We start from the raw sequence: 19,957 nt of genomic DNA on the forward strand, positions 1-19,957 counted from the left end.
AAAATTTCAAAACAAATTTTGCGGACCGGTGGACCTTCAAAAATCAAAATCAACCCAAAATGCAAACATGACAAAAGTATGCAACTTAAAAGCAAAGAGTGGAAACTTAAATTCATTGAGCAATTTGCTGCTGTTTTTTTTTATATCATACGTGTTATACGTGGTTCTATTAAAGTTTTTCACATACAACTGGTCCTAAAATTTACGACTTAAACGATCAGTAGCCTAATTTTAAACAGTTGGGCACAACACTTGCATTGTGTCGTACGATAAAGTCCAAAGTAGACCATTAACTCTATGTTACGTCACAATGTTGCAAATTACGAAGCTGGCGAAGTTCTAAATTTGATGGACAAGCATTCAGCATCTTGCATTTTGTAGTTGAGATTTAAGATTGTAATATATTTCGCGGACCGGCAGGAAAGTTGACGCAGACCGGCGGTTGTGGACCACTGGTCTAGAGCGAACTAGTTCGAAAATACATTTGAAGTTGGGTCTAATCGCTAAAGTACGAGACATTTTGCTTTTATTTGGTATAAAAATTTAGTTTGGATAAAAGTAATTTAAAACGGGACTGGTAGGGTGATCAATCATAACTCATTATTACAATTCGATCAAGTTCATGTATCGACAGTATTGTATACTAAAACTTAAAACTGTTTCTATAGCATCAGGGAGTAATACTACCTGTAAGCATTTTATTACCGCTGAAGTTTATACCGGTATGCAAAGAGAATAATTATGTCAGGCCCTTGGAGTATTTAAATGGTGCATTAGGTATAGGACGTCGCAACGCATGGTTTGATAATTTCTGAATTTCGAGACATAGGCTACCTTTTATTTTTTATTTAAGCTGATATTCACATAATATCAATTTATTAAACTTCTTACAATGTTAGACCAAAGAGTATGTTAAGCAAGCCACAAATCGTGAACTTTAGCACAGCAATGTTGATGGTTTATGTCTCTACTTAAAGACGTAATGACAAAAGTTGTATCTTGATTTGATGATAATTTTATGCGAACTTGAACGGAATGTTACTGTGTACTGTATGTACAATGTACATGTGCTCATATAGTTATTAAATCATATATTTTTACTGGTAAAGGGCTAGTAGCAAGTGTAAAATTTAGTTCCTGCTGCCTATTTTAAACACGCGCAACAGAAGACAGACAGAAGCATGATCACCATAGAAAGTCAAGCTACTGCTGAGACTCCGCCTTGCAAAGAAACAGAAGATGTGACTCTGATTGCTACAGAACAAACACACATGGAACACAACTATCGACGTATGTTTTATGTCTAATTAGTCTGAACAAAGTTTCAAAGTAATGAAAGGTTTTTTAGCGCTGGTCTACAATCCTGTACCACTTTTATTTTACAGTTACGAGTGGTCAAAATTAATATTGCAAGGTAAAATAAGTGTGGGATAATAAATATAATAATTAGGGCCCGCAAAAGTAAATAAAGTTAAAATTTTACAAGGAGTTCTTCTATCCTCGAATCAAAGATTAAAGTTGTTTTCACCACCTAGGGGACTGTTTCTAAGAAGTTTATAGGTCAAAATAAAGTTAAAATTTACAATCAAGTCAAAATTTGTCAAATTATGGCTTTTGACAAAGTTTTTGTAGTTTTTGTAAAAATCGTCGTGGAAGCATGTTAAATCTGAAACTGCGACACAATTAAGCCATATTAACCCATAAAAGCAGGAAATATGTCACAATGCCCACTTGGATCAGCAGTAACTTTTATCGCAAATTGTCCATTTTTTTATTCATAGTTACACATTTAAATAATTGTTATAAAACACTTCCTCTTCATAAACGTGGTCTTTTCGAAGATCAACAGTTTGGATCTTAGGAATAGCCTACTGACATTCTGTAATACAAAAAAGCCTAAGCAAGCTAAATCTATCGCCAGAAAACACGCCGCACTTTTTAAATCCATAAAACACCTTGACTTTTCGACAAAATATTACGTTTGGGTCTGAAAGCGACAAAATATTATGTTTGGGTAACTGGCATCAATTCAAGGAAGAACTGTTACCTCTACAAATAAGCAATTTTGTTAGGTTAAAATACAGTTAAAATTTGATAAAAATAAAGTCAAAAATTTTTTTTAAAATAAAAATGGCCCTAATAATAATAATTGACCCACCCAAACCCCAGCCCAAAATGGCACCCTTACCTTAATAATGTTAGCATAAACCCTGGACAAAATAGTAGTAGGATTCTAGACCAGCTTCAGTTTTTCACCTGCCTTCTTTAAATAATGTACAGTTTTTGGACTCTGTGTGTTTCTCAAAGCACTTGATCAAAAACTTAATATTTTGATTTGTAACCAATTTAGGTAGTAAGTGCTTTGGTGAATGATCCATTCTATATAATGTGAATTCATTAATTATGAGTTTGCAAATGTATACTTACTTTTTTTTGAAAAAAAAATGTTTGTGTTTTTCATTCCAGTACAGTACTTTAGTAAATTATTAAAATAGTTTTATTGTTTGATACCATACCACTTAGTAATGGACATCCATAGTTAAATTTTAACCTACTGTAGTTGTACTTTAGTGACTTTGTAGGATAACTTAACTTATGCTGTAGAATTCCTATTGTGTTAAACATTCATTGATTTGTTTTTTGGAAGAGATTACGTTGACCAATACATCATGTTGTATATTTAAAGTTTAAAAGGCTACAACTAATTTACAAAAATTGCTACACCTGATTTACAACTGTAGCATTTAATGAATAGCATAAATACAAGATACTTGTACTCTTGCAAGTTGCCTATTTTGTACAAATATTATATTTATTTTAGTTATGAGCATAGATGAGCTTAACAAACTTCTGAATGACAGTCAAGTTTCAAAAAATCAAAAGAAAAAAATCAAGAAACAAATCAAATGGTTTGAAGACACTGATGCCAGAAGGTAAACGTGGTTCCTGTCTCACTTCAGTGTATATTTGTGTAATTGCTTGGGGTTTGTTTCTAAATTGTGCTTATTAAGCTATACATTAATTTTGAAGTATGATGATGTTAATTTGTGGGTGACGCTTTAAATTTTCGCTGCATATAAGGAGCCCAATCTTTCTAAAATATAGAGTTCTTATCAACATATATTTTTTCAGAGAGCAACGAAAGAAGAGGAAAATAATCACGAAGAAGCAAAATGCTGCCAAAGGAATTAAAAGAATGAAGTTTGACACTAAAATCACCACCACAGAAAACTTTAAAGATCTCTATCACATTACTGTTGATGCAAGTTTCGATGATTTAATGCTTAACAAAGATATGAAAAAGCTTGGAAAGCAAATTGCCTGGTGCTACAAAGAAAATAGAAGGTCTGCACAGCCTGTACAGGTCAGTTGCCTTGTCAAATCAATATTGTTTTCAGAAATTAAGGTACCATTAGTACAGACAAAATTTCCTACTAACTTTCCCAATTGTAATGAAAATTTGCAATAGCCGAATGATTTCCATTGACAGTATTGTTTTAGGGAACAATTTTTAAATGTAGATAAATCTTTATATCTTCAAACTCTTTAAAATCTGCAAATCGTTATTTGTGACAACAAATTAAGATATATGTGTACTGTATGGTGCATACATACTTATTTTTAATTATATAGTGGTGAACAAAAAAACGGCAACAATGGGTTAATATTCATTGCCCTTGTCTCTTTTTTTAGGTGAATTATTCTAATGTGCAAATATATTATTATTTGAGATTGCAGTATCACATCTGCGGTATGGCTGAAAGACTCTCTTCGATGTTGGACCCTTCCTATCCAAACTGGGACGTTCATTTTGATGGAAAAGTGTTTGAATCTTTTGCAAAAGAGTCCATAACCTATCTCACTGCCGAATCACAAAATGTCCTGAAAGAGTTAAAACCAGGCACGGTGTACGTAATCGGTGGACTTGTGGACCATAACCATGAAAAGGTATATATTTATAATGTATTTTTATCCAGATAAAGAAAGTTGTGTAAAAATATGTTTTTTTCTATCTCGTTTAGCATATTTCTTTTATAATTGTATGAAAATGCCCTGCCTCTTAAGTACTAGAGATGTAAATAAAAAAATATAATGTTTTTTTGTTTCTCAAATTTGTCTATAATTGTATGGACTGAGGAAATGTTGTTGTTTTATTTACCGACAGTTGGCGGTAGTGTGTCGCTTTAATTTAGTGTAAGTTTTACGCAATCCAACGCGATTCGCAATGATCTTAAACTTGTTAATAGCGCTAGAATAACCATGCAAACTGGTTGCTGGTTCAAGGGTAACGCGTTTCCATACAAAAAGCGGCTTTTCGGTTTGACGTGTAAAAAAATTAAAAATAGTCGTTCGTTTTTGATTTCCAGGGCTTGTGCCATCGGCTCGCCATCGAGAATGGCGTTGAAACGGCGCGATTACCTTTGGCGGAAAACTTTGATATCAAGTCGAGAAAGGTGCTCACTGTAAACCACGGTATGTAATTTGACTTCCTGTTAACGTTTGACGACTACACTAACCTTAATATATAGAATAGGATTTTAGGCGGATCGTAGAGTTCAACTTCCTGTCTATATTTTAATGTTTCGTGTTGCGGCATTCTGTTCCTAGCGTAACATAGTCTACCATGTCTGTCTAACAAATTCACCTCAACGTGCATTGCACAACGATTTAGCTTTACATCGCATTAAACAAGCTCACATTTTTCGACCGATATTCAAAATCAGTATGATTCCATACTATTGATCGTGCTTATAGATAAATGGCGTATTTTCGTTCTCAGTCGTAAAACCTTTTCGTTTCTCGCAGTTTTCGAGATTCTGTTGGCGTTTCGTTCAACTGGCGATTGGAAGGAAGCCATAACTAAAGTTCTGCCGACCAAAAAGCTGACGAACCAGTCCAGAAGATCGACGAAGAAACATCAAAACCAAAGCGGAAAAGAAGTTGGTCCCGAAAGTGATGGGCAAGAAGAGGAAGAAGAATTTAGCGAAAGTGAAAACTTTGAAAACAAAAGCGTCGAAAAGGAGTCGGAACTAAAATCCACGGAACAGTTGAGCTAATATAAAAGCGCTTATCTGCCAAATGAGTTAAGCAATGTGGGTATAACGTTATACTCAGACTTGAAGAAGGTTTCGGTAAAAAACAACCAAATAAGAAAATCCTAATAGTGTCAGATAAAATCGATGTGTACCGATTGTTAACTAAAGATAATTCCTATGAATATACATTTCGAAACGTTGACATCTTGCCAGTTTACATGACCTGTAGGCTTTGTGTTATTCCCATTAAACAGAATATAACATCGGTAGTGTTGTAAGGGGGTAATACTAATTTACGGAATGATGAATGGTCGGAACGCTCACTAATTTAAGTGTTACCCCGTTAAAACAATTATTAAACCAACGCACAATATTTGAGTTACGGTGGGGGTTAGCGTTTGGGTGAAGGTGGGTCAAGTGTTATTATATTTAATAATAATACTGTGAGCGTTCCGACCATTCATCATTCCGTATTAAGTGTTACCCTTGTAAGGTGGTTAGCAAGGTTGTGGCGATATATTCCCGGTCTTTATTTGTGTTTTCTCGATTTTTAAGATTTTCTGGCAATCTCTGCATTTACAGATTGTAAAAATCGATCTAGTTGCAACCAAATAATTTATTTGCCAAATTTAGTTATTATGGGCCACTTTTTAAGTTTGAGAGTTTTTTTTTTTATTAACTGTCTTCTGGAATCCGTGTGTATTTAAAGATGTTTTACTAAGTTCGAGGCACTATCTTGCCAGTCAATGGTGTCTGTTCCTTAACTTGTGGTTCGAAAAGTAATGTACCACATTGACGGTTGAAGCTCTGCCTAACGCAAAATACATGAAATAAACACAAGCGAGTTATTTTGTATTCGCAAGATCATCGAGCAGCCTTAACGCAACAGAAAGAGTCACGTATTAAAGCGTTTAGTATCTAATTCTAACGTGTGCAAGTTTTCAAGCGGGTCGTTCTCGGCGTGAAGAATTGTCACGCCTTATTGAGAAAGGTCATCCTGCTGTTTCCTGTTCGTTTCGTCGACAAAGCTGTTCTGGTTCTGCCGGCCACACCCTCTTCCCACGCGTTTTTTTTTTTTATGAAAACCATGTTTTTTGCTGTTTGGCCGGTTCCGCCCTGACAACTACCGTTTACTTCAACCGAGCGTATAATCATGGATTATATAGTATAGTCGCGACTATCAAAACTTGGACTGTTGGGCATTTCTCCGTAAAAACATGATTTTGACAATCCGGCGTTATTTTAGGGTTGCCTTTTTGTTAGGGAAGCAGACTTGAGGTTTAAAATCGAAAATCGTAAGATCAGCCACTTGTTGAAAATAAATTTATGTGCATGGCTCTGAAAAGTAATACGATAGTTAGTTTTTTCACTGCATTTTGGCAAAAAAAAAATTTTTCTGTTATTTTTGTGATAATAAAATGACATAATTTGGCTTCCAAATGGTAAATAAGCGCATGGCTAATTTTAGAACATAAATATTTTGTTCAGTAATCTATTCAACCCAGTTTACGTATTTACTGTTGTTAATCTGGAAAAGTTATACGGGTTGTTAAGACAAACTGCTGTTTTTTCATTCTGCCGGCCACACCCTCTTCCCACGCGCTTTTTTAATGAAAACCATGTTTTTTGCTGTTTGGCCGGTTCCGCCCTGACAACTACCGTTTACTTCAACCGAGCGTATAATCATGGATTATATAGTATAGTCGCGACTATCAAAACTTGGACTGTAGGGCATTTCTCCGTAAAAACATGATTTTGACAGTCCGGCGTTATTAGGGTTACTTTTTTGTTAGGGCAAGTAAACTCGAGGATTAAAATCGAAATAAAATGTAAGACCATACACTTGTTGAAAATAAATGAATGTGCAATTGTGCATGGCTCTGAAAAGTAATACGATAGTTAGTTTTTTCACTGCCTTTTGGCAAAAAAAAAATCCTGTTATTTTTGTGATAATAAAATTGCATAATTTGGCTTCCAAATGGTAAATAAGCGCATGGCTAATTTTAGAACATAAATATTTTTATCAGTAATCTATCCAACCCAGTTTACGTATTTACTGTTAATCTGAAAAAGTTATACGAGCTGTTAAGATAAAACTACTGTTTTTTTATGGGTTTAATATTAGCTGTTGTAACATTAAAAGTTATACGAGTTGCGAAAATTAATCAGTCCAACCATACACGTTGGCGTTTCTGGCTTTATTGTTATAAACGACAATCATCGTCTCGATGAAGTGGCAGATGAACTTGAAATATCGCTTCCAAGGCCGGAATCAGTGGCGCTGAGACTTGGCTGCAGTTTGCTCTTCGGTATTGTGAGTAGCCATTCGTCCTTCATGATGCGAGCCAGGTTGTATCGCTTGCTCAGATCAAAGCATAGTATGTTGGTGACAAGCTTCTTGAAACCCTCGTTGAGCGTGTCGGCTTTCGGAAACGACGGAATCTTCTGCTGATCTTGCATGAGCTGCTTGATACTGGTGTCGCGATAAGGCATCACCCCACAGCCCATTATAAAGAGAATCACTCCTATACTCCAGATGTCGGGCACAGGACCCTGGTACGGAATTCCACGCAGAACTTCGGGTGCCGCGTAGGCCGCACTGCCACAGTACGTGGTTCCTAGCTCTTGAGGCACCAGCGTTCTGCCAAATCCGAAATCGGCGATTTTGACAACGTCGTCCACCGTTAGGAGGATGTTTTCGCATTTCAGGTCCCTATGGATGATATTTAAACCATGAAGGTACTTTAAACCAGAGCACATTTCCGTGAAGTACTTGTTCGTTTTGAAATCACTGAGGGAACCGTTCGTCCTAATGTACTCCAACATGTCGCCATGACCAGCCCTTTCCAGCGCCATGTAAATCTTATGCCCCTCGGTAAATACCTCGTACATTCTAATGATGTTTTTGTGCTTTACTTTTTCCATTATTTCGCATTCGCGCGGCCAAAACTTTTCCAGAAAATCTTTCGGTGCGGTTGTGCGGTTGATTATCTTCAGCGCAACGCCGCGCTCGATGCTATCTTTCTTCCATGACGCCGACTTTACCTTTGAATAGCTGCCTTCTCCCAAAGTGTTCTGTATTGTGTAACCCCTACTCAGCAGCGCTCTATCATCGTTGCTGACTAAGGAATTATTTAGTCTTCCCATTTAAAACAGTCATAGTTACCAGTTGAGTTTGAGTTATTTAGATCCTATTAAGTATCAAGCGCAAATTCTGCTTTAGTAATTTACTGGAGTTCTGTGACGAAACAATCTGAGGTTGACCGGTTACCAGATTCGCAATGAACTCAAATCGGAATACGTCATTGTTTACGAATGCAAATAGATGGGCGTTCGTAATGTTAGTATTGTGGAAAATATTGTCGGGCCAGTGTGAATTTTTGTCTGTTTCTAAGCGCAAGCCAAGCAGTGTGGCGCGGTCTTTGCGCCAAATGTCACCTATCCTTTGGCAGCTTTAAACTGATGGTTATTCGCAATATTTTTCAGTATAGAAAACTAAAAGACGTGATCCCTAAATTTTCGTTGTACTTTTTCGATGTTGTTTCTTAACATTATGTTGTTTTTAATATTAGAACACTTCAATGTTCGGTAACCAGTGTTCAGTTTTTTTTAAGATGTGCTGTAGTTGAAAGTAGGTAATAAAGTTTATTTCTGTTATTGGTAGTGTTCAATAAAAAGCAGACAGCAGACGTTTACTGTCGATTGCGTTAGATTTAGTAGATTTTTAAAATTAAGAATCTTATTGGTTGCTTTGAACAGTTTAACTCGTATAGTATTGCTTAAAATGCACAGATGAGGTAAAAATTGTCTTGTAAATATTTATATATATTAGATCACTAAATTAAACAACTCCAAACACAGGTAATGCCAATTTATCTTAAACTTTAAGTACCAGTTAGTTGTACCCAACATTGTAGCTTGGCACTTTAATTTAACAAAAACTTATTTATTGAAGGTCACACTTTTGGATAATTAAAAACTAATTGTATTCAGGAGTTGCCATAACATTGTATATATTTAACAACCACCTTACTGTACTTTTTTGTACTTTTTTACTGTTGTCGGGTGAAATGTAAAACAAACTTCCAAAATTAAGGGTATGTAAATATTTTATTTTTTTCTATAATTTGACATTACAATAACATGGTGATAACACAATAAGACTCAAACCCCAAAACTTGTTAGAAATAAGACCAAGCTTTATTGCAGCCCAAACCTATGTTATGTTTGGTAAAATTATGAATTCGGACATTTAATTCATCATTGTCAAATTCGATTTGTGCAATAATTTCTACATTAGGTATGTCACATAAGTACAAATTACTAATTAGACTATATTAAAAGTTTGTTTATCCAATAATGAAGAGCTTGAAAAACTTTGTTTGTGATTTTCTACGAATTATCCTGCTTAAATTTTGTTTTATTTTTGGTATTTTGTTTTCATCAGTATTGTTAGCATCACTTACTTTACTAAAAGAAATTGTTTTCATTAGGTAGTCGTTTTAAAATAACTGTTTTTATTAGTCTCTTTTCAAAGCACTAGATAATTTAATCAAAAGGTTATTTTTAATTGTTAACACTTAAATTAATGATAATGTTGCCTGTAACACAAGGCTGCCCATCTATGTTTTGAAAATATTAAAACAATTTTATTGCAAGGAGTTTATGACCTGTTTACATACAGAATCCAAAAAATAGAATTAGGAATAAAAAACTTAAGTGTTTCATTTTATGGGCCCCTGGGGTCCTGGGTTACCATGGTGCAAATAAATTATGTATGCATTGTATTTTACAAAATTGAAAGTTTATTTGTAGGGTGAACAATACAAATGGTTATTTCTAAAATTTTTGATATGATTTAAAAAAACTTTGTTATAAATCAATATATATACATATATGTAATTTCAGCTTTGTTTTTGGTCAACAATAACAATTTAGATCATTTGGAAAACCTGTTTTAAAATTATAAAGGTCACATTTACATATTTAGTTCATTTAATTTGTCAAATACTGTTTATTGCAACAAATGTCCATAAAGCATTAGCATGTTTCAAAAAAATATTTTTGAAAACTAGTGTACCTCAAATAATTAACTTTTCTACAGTTAATTATGCAACACTAGGTGTAATACATTTTAAAAAACAAACAAATAACTTGCTTTTCACCAACTATATATTTGCTAAAGATTTTTTTATTCTTAAAGAGAAAATCAAAGGTGTTATGCAGCAATTAAGGATCTGAAAACTTTTAAGTTTCGGCCACTCAGGACAGTGCACAATCAAGCCACGGGCACAGGATGTCTTTGTCATTTCTTTCCTGCTTTTTAATTCTTAGAAGTTTAATTGGATATCAGCTCCCAGTGCAATCAGCTTGACAGGACTTCCAGCAAAGTGCCAGGGAAAGCATCAGTTCTCACACTTTTAGTAACATATACTGGTCAGTTATTGGTTAACTATGCTTCACAAAAGAAAGGAAGTTTGTGTGTGTTGTGAGTTTTTTAAAAAGTAATCCGGTTCAACCACATGAATATGTATCCATAAAAAAGTTTGACGCTGATTTACCCATGAGCCACATATCACTTTCCCAATTGTCAAACTTTAGCAAACTGGACTGTAGAAACTAATATTGGTTTGGTGTTAGTATTACATCGCATGAATCATTGTTGAACAGCATGTATGACATCAAAGCCTATTTCCCTGTTTGACAAGGTTGTTGCAAAGCTATAATGATGACGGAAATGCTTTAGCCTGTTGTTCAGAAAGTTAACATCTGTATATTATTGGTGCACTGTGAGTGCGTTTTTTTTTCAAGTTTCACAAAGGAACTGATATTGTTGTATATAAGCAGTTTACTTCTCAATACTATCAATCACTTTCATAGGTTCAATATGTTGGGTATTTTCTACAGAAACTGATATTGTTACTAAGTTTCTCAGTAATGACAGATTTCCTGTCTAAATGGTTTCAGTAACCAGTATCTACTGTATATGTTCAAAAAGATTAATTGCAAAGGAAGTAATTAAAATATTTGATATGAAAAAGTGATCAGTTAAAAATTCCCTACTAAATTGTGATGCGGTTGATTACTCTGTTCATACCAATTTAACTTTTACAGCACTGCATTTGTGTTTGAAGTGAATTTCAGATGTCTCTTTAATTATGGCCACCCCCACTGTTGTGGCACAGTGTGCGAAAAACCTTCCAGCCAACAGCAGGCAGATTCTAGACGGCCAGGCATTGGAAGAGATTATGCACACACCACTGGTGCCATTGTTTACATTATGGGGGGCAACCAAGTCACTATATAATTCATGTTTCCTTTGTGTGCCATGACACAGTGCGGTGTGGAACAAGGTTTTGACAATTGAAGTGCGGTTTACAGGCAACCGTCCAAGCAGTCTGTCAGACTGCCTGACAGCTGAGGTACCTGGATCTATCGGTTCACGATTGTTGCATGCATTGTTGCATTGGCTGGTGCACAGCCAGAAAACATTTGCACAAATTTGCCAAATATTTTTCTAGCCATCTACTCAGGTGGAAATTCTTTAGATGGTAGCTCTATTAGGTTGAATATGTCCAATAGCCAAGCCCTTTTGCAATGCAAATTATATTGTGTTTAAAGGATAGTAATTTGTTTTAGTAGGTGGACAGGCAACCACATCGTTGCTTACAAAATTATATGCAAATGTTTAAAATATATAAAAAAATGTATGTATACAAAAAGGTAGGTATAAATCTCCAAATGTATAACTTGTTGTTGCTGTCTGCTGCTCATTGATTAGAATATTCACCATGTAAACATGCAGAGAAATGTCTATTTTTAGCATATAAATTTAAAATAACCCTTGGAAACTTTTTTTGTATGTTCCCTTCAGGTATTTTTAGATTATTAATTACGGAGTTTTATACATATGCTGAAACCATTCTTATTTGTCCAGGCTTTTTTATACTCTTTTGTGTGTAAAAAGTAGATTTAGAACTCAAAATAACCTTTTTTGCCCAGTCTTTATAATGTTTCTAATCTAAACAATGAAACATAAAACTGCCAGGGGTTATCCAACAACTCTTTTGTTTGTGTGGAAGCCAGACACTGTTGACACCTGATTATGGCCCCAGGGTGAAAGTTACCAAGCTGTAATCTACTGTAAAATTAAGAGCATTCAGACATTGGTGAAACTTTCATGGTGCAGCTGGTTGATTCAAGGAGTTTTTGTACCAGGTTGTTGTATGAAATTGTTCAGAGAAACAAAGCATCTAGTTGAACTCAAAAAAAGTTTTATTTGATAGGAAAATTTCTTTATATTTAGTAGCCACTAAAATGACTTTATTTTAAGATTATAGTTGTTTTATATAGTCAGTGAATTTTGGTAATATATTGTTTAACGTTTTACATACTGCATTTTAGTGAAGTAGCGACATGTAGAACTCTAAATGATTTACAATCTCACCATGGTCCAATGTAATAGATCCAGTTAACTTTAGCAGTTTGGCCTGATTTTTTTAACCCTGGATATTTTGTGCTTTCTTATCTTCTCAGGTTAACCTAACAATCCGTTAAACCCTGCCTAAATCTGCCTGCAAGCAGCTGTTTTATGCGGACCTAAATGAAGCGGCCGCAGTACAACCAATTGGGACAGTCCTCCTCTTCCCAGCCAATGCCAGTGGAACACTTTGGCGACAACTATGTTGTCGATCCGATCCTTGACCTGCAGTTTCACTTTCAGGTTGGCTTCCATCGAGAGCCGGTTGTGGTACGCCGAAGCGAAATGACCCTCACCTACCTGAAGGAGCGTGCTTGTCAGGTTCTTGAGAAACAGGTATGTATGTGGGCCTACTGTGTGTTTTTCTAGAAATGTTTCCTGGTTTTATATTTGTTGTTAAGGTGCCCTTTCTCTGGCATGTACCCTATAGATAGCTTCTTGAAAAAATTGAACAATATTGTTTTTTGGGAATATATAAGTTAAATTATGAATTTTGAATTAGTTGTCAATGTGGAAAGATTTTAAATTAAGTGTTTTTGTCACAGTGTACAAAAACGTATTCCCTTTGCTCCCATAGACATATAGGTATATTTATAGTATTTTCTCCATTTTTATCAAAGAAATGTTTAAACACTAATACTTTACCATGTTTTTTTCTACCTATATATATATTCTTGTGATTACTTCTAGTTTGTACAAGCACAAATCTGCCTAAAATTATCTGAAAAGATCCACCTCTTTATTCATGACACAAGTGCGAAAAACATCCTCACAATTGTTACGACTGTCGACCAGCTAAGGAATGGTGCACTTGTCGAAGTAGTGCTATCTTGTAAGCTTATATAGTTTGTTAAGTTATGCTTTTTAATATTATAATTAGGGCGAATATTTTTTGACTTGTCAAAAAAAGTCAAAATTTACACGTTAGGTCAAAATCGAATAAAATGCACATAAAATCGTTTACAAAATTAAAAAAAAAATCAAAAAAAATCAGCTTTTTCAAATTGGTCGCTCAGTTGTTTGAAATTTATCGTTCAATTTTATCGGAAAAAATTAGTTTTGATTCATGTTCAAAGTCATTTTAACCGTATTATATCATCATTAGAGCAATATACGGTATAAAAAACGCGCGATTAACGACGCCTAGGTTATTTAAATCAATGTATTTTTAACAGGTCAAATTTTGTCAAAATAAATTATTTTTAGGTCAAAATTTGTCAAAATTTTAATTTTTCAGGTAAAAATTTCAAATTTTTTCGGTCAAAAAATATTCGCTCCTAATTATAATTAACCATATTGCTAATTAATATTGAATAGTCCGTATAGCCATGTACAGTAGTTCAGTAGTAAAAGAAAATATGTTAACAGGTCAATTGGTAATTGTATAAACGCTTTATAAATAAGACAAAATAAACATATATAAATATATCCATCTGATATATATTTTTTTTATTTAGAGTTGATCATTTTTCAAAATAGATAAAAATATATTATAATTTAAAAAAATATTCTTTGCTCAAGTCTTAACCTCACCTTTCCTGTCACACTGTATTTTTATTTTCTTGATGCCCATAATAACAACCTTGGTATGTGTAGCTGATTATGGTATAAGAAAATAGTCTTTGCTGTAAGTCTTAACTGATTTTACTGTCACATTGTATTTGCCTTTTTTGTTGCTCACAATAATAACCTTGGTCTGTGCAGCTGATTATGGTGGTGAAAACTTGAAGATTCGTCCCCACATCCTGTCTGTTCATTCCTATCGCTCACCAGCCTTTTGCGATGACTGTGGAGAAATGCTTTGGGGAATTGTGCGTCAAGGATTGCGCTGTGAAGGTAATTCATATAAAGCCTGACCTTATTTTCTCAGCAGCTATCATAAAACTATATGTGTGCGTGTTTAACTATAAATCTTGTGTTGAGGATGCCCAAAACGATGTACCCTTTTGCGATTTCACATATTTTCACAAGTGTTGAAAAATAATGTGCAAAAATGTAAACTCAGAAATACCAACATTTATAGGGATACTGACAAACATAAGTTCCGAGCTCTTCTTTATTTTTATATGTCTTGTTATAAAGTCTAGGGCTTTCACAGTGTTTTTGCTTATTGTTCGCTCTGTATGCCTCTCAAACTTTGGTGTGTTTGCTTATAAAACTTCCCTGAGGGAATTGCAACTCAACACATTTCAGGCTGATTAAATCTGACAGGCCTGGATTTTGGTTCAACGTTATAGTTGTTATCTGAACGTTCCTTTTTTGGTTTAGAATAGTTATTACTTAGCTGAGAAATCATATACAAATTTAGTTTCAATTCTTAAAACAAGCTATCAGAATAATTTATTTTATTTGTCTTAATAAAGTATTTGTGCAAACTTTCGAACTGTATGACAATCTTAAAGGCAAAAAAGTTAGGTGGCGATTAAGTTGCTTTGGTTTCAAAATTACTGCATAACATACCAAAAATTGAATGCTACAGTATTTATCACTCTAATTTTTCGTCAGTATTCAAGTGCTCTTTGATGTGGCAGGTTGTGGCCAGAACTATCACAAGCGATGTGCTTATCGAATTCCAAATGACTGCACGCTGGCGCGGAAGCGAAAGGCATCCTCTTCAGTTTCACTTTCAACCAACGGGCCGTTGCAACCTCAACTTTCTAACACTGTAAGTGAAACTCTTTTGACTTGGGAACTGATCATCCAACTTTGCATGCATACAATGGGCCATTCTTACAGTGACTCTATGAATTTTGAGCAATTTTTTACATATTTTGTATAGCACTGAACCATGGACTAGTTTCACCTTAGTAAAACGGCAGGTTAAGAAAATTGTATACATTCCTTTCTCTGGCATTTATTTTCGTAGAACCCCCAAAACTCTATTCACCGTTAATTTGGACATAAAATTTTGCTGTCAATGTTTGGTAAACGTTCAGAAGATTTCTATTTTTTTGTAATTTATGCTGTAAAAGTAATATACAAATTTACTACTTGTCGTACTATAAAATAAAGTTTCTTAAAAATAATTTTTATTCTCATAAACTATTTTATTCTTTGTTCACTTTTAATATAAAAACACCATCTTTTCAACTTTTTGTATAAAGCCATACTGAAGGCTAATTTTGTAAAACAACAAAGAGCTAAGCCATTCATGTTTTTTATCCTCAGTCGACTATAGATTTTGCACCCAAAACTATGCGCCAATACTCCTGTCGGCCAATCTGGAAAGAAGGCTTCCAGCAAATCAAGGTTCCCCACAGTTTCCAGGTAAGGCTGTCACTTTGTTGCACCAGTGTTTGACATGTTGCCAAAGAATTGATCTGCCAAGCAAATCGAACACTTTGTACAACAAAAGTAAGGTGTTGTTGGCTTTATTCTGTGGGCTGGTGTCTAGGTCAAAAAGTTATTTGCACAAAAAGTGATGATTTAAATGCCATTCAAGCTCGAAAATAGTTTTAAACTCTCCTTTCACACCATTTTTTAATAACCCTAACTAGTGAATAGTTTTTCATATCAAAATCAATTTTAATTCTTAAAGCCAGGTAAAGTACCATTAAAAAGATTTATCAACCAATGATTCATTTCCATCCAAAAATCTATCATTTTTAAGAATGGCAGCCCAATTATTTTTCTCTTGCCTATAGCTTGGTGCTTTCCGTGTGCCTAGTCTATAGTAGTAAGCAGGAAGACACGCAGCTTTGAGAACAGGCTTATGTAGCGTTAGTAATGACATGAAGAACGTGCGCGAATCGCCAACACTCTTTAAGCAACAAGTGAATCACACCACAGGGCGCGTCTAACCTGTTTGGTGTCATGTAACGGTGCCTGCCATCTTGCAGGCCCTTTTGCAATTTCTTTAATTAACGTTCCCCCACTGATGTTTGTGTGGTGTTTGAATATGACCAGATCTATATCAGGTTCTACCTGTACAGCTCCCCTTTGTTAGTAAATATTTGCTTGGTACATACATTATTTATAAAAACTTTCTAATCCAAATTTTTTTTACTGTATTTAACAATTAGAATATCTTTAACCCGATTTATTTTTCAATCGTTTTAACCCGCTTTAGTGAGTATTCGTATTACATGTGCATTATTGCATCACTTAAGTGCTTTTACCCCCTTGATTTTGAATTACGTGCTTTTGCTGATGACGGTTTATGCTTTAATGAAAAGTTTCTAATTACAAAAAATATTTTTTGCATATATATATTACAAATAATATCTTTACACTGATGTCATTTTTAAACATTTTAAACATATTTTTTCTCAGTAACAATTATACATACATTCTTGGATAACAAATCTGCTTTGTAAAAAAAAAAAAACTGATAAGCATCTGTTGGTAACCTGAGAAGTGCTGTAACGAAACATTGCAAGACGTGCAGTGCATTAAATATTAATCCAAACAATTGTTTCCAGTCTTATATTGATTGTAAATCCGAGCATGTCTTGTTTCCTCAGGTACACACCTATGCTCTTCCAACACAATGCATGAGATGCAGAAAACTCCTTGTGGGGATTTTCAAGCAGGGATTGCAGTGCAAAGGTAAAAAATACTTCAAAGGTTAAATAGTTTTCTATTTGTGAAGTTCAGTAATTGGGCAACAATACACAGGTTTTCTTTATAATATTATTAAAAAAGCCAACGTTTTGACATTACATCATGCCATCATCATTCTAAATAATCAACCTATTTTTTTCACTGGTGGTGGCATGAGGTAACGTTGATTTCATTTATGGTTTTTGTATTTTGTTCTGAACTTTCGCATTGTTCTCAAATATGATTCATTGGGCACAGCTTTGCGGTGCTTGCCCTTTACAAGAGTTCAAGGGCTGCGTGAATGAACAAATGTGCCGTTCATTAATTTTTAATGCTAAATATCTCTCGCTTTACTCCAAAGTGAGCCATTAATGTGGTTTGGGATTTTCTTGCATTGATCGACATTCAAAAACTTCCTTTGAATGTAAAAAATATTTTGAGTGTTAATTGCAACATATTTGCTGAAATAAAGTTGAAATGCTTTGCAAGTAGATAAGCCTGATAATAATATCTGCAAAAACGCCAGAAACCCATGTGGAAATGTAAGGCAGTGAGACATGCCCCCACTTAGTTTGAGGCAGTTTTCTGTTGCTGAAATGTGTTAACACAACATCCACATGTTACCTTTGTGTATCTGATTTGACTTTAAAATCAACCGGCCGTGAAGTTTTTTATTCATTGAAAATAAGACTACCACCCGCAAAATTGAATTTACTACTAAGATTTGCTGCCTGTTAACTCTCCTTTGTATTGTGCAACCCAGCCAAACTTTTTTTTTCGCTCCGACATCTGTTATTAACATTTTTCACATGAATGTTCTTTTTGAACAAATAAATTATTTATTTAACTTCAAATTCCAGGTAAAAATTTAATCTTAGCATCAGCACGTAAAATGTAGCTTCCAGTTTCACTAAATATTAAACGTTACAACGTTTTAAGCTATGGCTTACGTTTTGTTTTTGTTGCAGATTGCAAATACAATTGCCACAAGCGTTGCAAGGATTCAGTGCCTTGCAATTGTCCCGGAGAGGAAGAAGCCAGAAGTGAGTTGTTTTCTTTAAAAGTAACTGTTGTCTTTCCCACTAGGCCTAAGCATAACTGCCGAATGCCAACAAGCGTTGATACGTTTAATTTACACAGGCCGGGTGCAGCATAGTGAAGAATTCGATCTCCATTGCTTTTACAGTTCTTAATTATGTGTGTTTGTGTTAAAGTTCTACGTTTAATTACACAGGCCGGGTGCAGCATAGTGAAGAAATTCGATCTCCATTGCTTTTACAGTTCTTAATTATGTGTGTTTGTGTTAAAGTTCTACGTTTTGGGGGTACTGTCCACCACAAGTTTTTTTTATGACAGTCTTTTTTTTAAGTTTTTACCGGCTGGCATCGTTTGTTGTGAAAACGCAATCAACCGATCTCAATTGAAACCGCGAAACGTGTGAAGTACCATGGCCATATATAGGGCCCACAGTGGTAGAAGGATCTAAAACAAATTTATTAAAAAAAACAGAATACTGCAGTTACGCCATAAACGGTATCCCAACAAACTGTAAACACAAAAAAAAGAGCATTGCCTATTAAAATTATCAATACCAAACCAGAATACTCTGCAGTCCAGATAAAACTCCATGTTGTAGCCAATGTAATTAATGAAAGAACCACTATAAAATAATGAATGGAAGCGCTATGCTTGGAGCAAGTACACAATGAGTCGCAAAGAAATAAAAAGATCGCACGAGAAGTACAATTAAATATTGCGTTTTCGGGCTCAATATCAAGCTGTGGTGTTGCAACAGCGTCGATCAATAATAATAACAATACTTAACAAGTGCTTCTCGCCCTGTTTGCAAGCGGTCAGCAGAAAACAAGAGAGGGCCGGCGTTCGCCTCAAAAGAAAAACAAACGAACAAAACAAACAAGCAACTAACCGAAAATCACTGTCAGTTTTGCGGCAAGTCCACGCCCCGTAAAACATATGTCCCGACCACCGCCGACTATCTATCGATTCCTGGTGCGTGGTACGGCGCTTTGCTGTGATGTGCCGTGGCTAGCCTCGGGCCCTCTCTGTGCTATCTACACCTGTTATTAAATTGCAGCAAAACGCCGGTTTACAGTTTCATACAGACCCGGTCTGATACCCGGGCGATTTTTGGCGACATGCAGTCGCAATAAAGTAATACCGAAAAGCGTGTTGTTGTCCCATGTGAAATAGGATGATTTTCTTAATGTGCCTTTGAGCATAATGGTTTGAGGTTGTGGTAAGACGTAGTAAACATATCAAAGCCTGTAGAGAAGTAGGTAGCATTTTGAACGTTTCGAATATATCTTTATACACTTTTAACATTATTGAAAGTGAATAAAGAGATCATTCAAACGTTCAAAATGCTACCTACTTCTGTATGGGCTTTGATTTTTTACTACGTTTTATATGTGCCTTTGGTGGGAGCTTCTCTCCTATTTAGATTTTTTTCGGTATATTAGACTCTTAACCGGACACTTGCTTGAGAATAAAATTAACTTTTCCCGGTATTATTTGATATGTGTTAAGACATCATTATGTTAATCTTTTTACCTGTGGTGTGAAAATGATTTCCTGCCCTGTTTCGGTAGATTGCTGTTATATATATATATTTGGTATTTCAAGTCTGCACACAGAACACTTGCCTGTAAGATAAAAACAAATACTTCCGAGTTCCCGGTATTATTTGCTATCTACAGTATAATACTTGGTATCAAAAAGTTAATCATTCGCCAAACACAGTTGAGTTCGATTCAAATGCGCGGATACATCAACAAACAAACGAGGAATTTGCATTCAAAGAACGGTCCGTATGCAATAATCGGTGCTTCTAAGAGCCAACATAGCGTCATTTTTGCTGCTTATCCGTAAGCGGCTTAAA

General features: G+C 34.9%; 3 protein-coding genes across 3 annotated transcripts in view; 2 read left to right on the plus strand and 1 right to left on the minus strand.

Annotated features, from left to right (window-relative positions):
- The first annotated feature begins 1,121 nt into the window (after positions 1-1,121).
- LOC146167005 (tRNA methyltransferase 10 homolog A-like) lies at positions 1,122-5,670 on the plus strand. Its single transcript, XM_083389261.1, has 6 exons — positions 1,122-1,290; positions 2,822-2,933; positions 3,133-3,364; positions 3,739-3,948; positions 4,368-4,473; positions 4,807-5,670. Exons 1-6 carry the CDS (start codon positions 1,182-1,184, stop codon positions 5,055-5,057), a joined length of 1,020 nt encoding a protein of 339 aa, XP_083245387.1. The 5' UTR covers positions 1,122-1,181; the 3' UTR covers positions 5,058-5,670.
- Positions 5,671-7,253: 1,583 nt separating this feature from the next.
- Positions 7,254-8,183, minus strand: LOC146167006 (testis-specific serine/threonine-protein kinase 1-like). The gene has a single exon (XM_083385203.1). It carries the CDS (start codon positions 8,181-8,183, stop codon positions 7,254-7,256), a length of 930 nt encoding a protein of 309 aa, XP_083241329.1.
- An 865-nt stretch (positions 8,184-9,048) lies between these two features.
- Positions 9,049-19,957, plus strand: part of LOC146167007 (serine/threonine-protein kinase D1-like) — a 46,185-nt gene continuing 35,276 nt past the window's right edge. Inside the window, exons 1-8 of the mRNA XM_083389414.1 lie at positions 9,049-9,133; positions 12,573-12,852; positions 13,207-13,348; positions 14,221-14,352; positions 15,048-15,181; positions 15,685-15,783; positions 16,980-17,064; positions 18,027-18,101. Coding sequence (XP_083245540.1) covers positions 12,640-12,852; positions 13,207-13,348; positions 14,221-14,352; positions 15,048-15,181; positions 15,685-15,783; positions 16,980-17,064; positions 18,027-18,101 — 880 coding nt within the window. The 5' untranslated portion in view covers positions 9,049-9,133; positions 12,573-12,639. The remainder of the gene's footprint in view (positions 9,134-12,572; positions 12,853-13,206; positions 13,349-14,220; positions 14,353-15,047; positions 15,182-15,684; positions 15,784-16,979; positions 17,065-18,026; positions 18,102-19,957) is intronic.

This window comes from Ascidiella aspersa, chromosome 1, assembly GCF_963924565.1.
Source record: "Ascidiella aspersa chromosome 1, kaAscAspe10.2, whole genome shotgun sequence".
In the NCBI taxonomy this organism is placed as follows: domain Eukaryota; kingdom Metazoa; phylum Chordata; class Ascidiacea; order Phlebobranchia; family Ascidiidae; genus Ascidiella; species Ascidiella aspersa.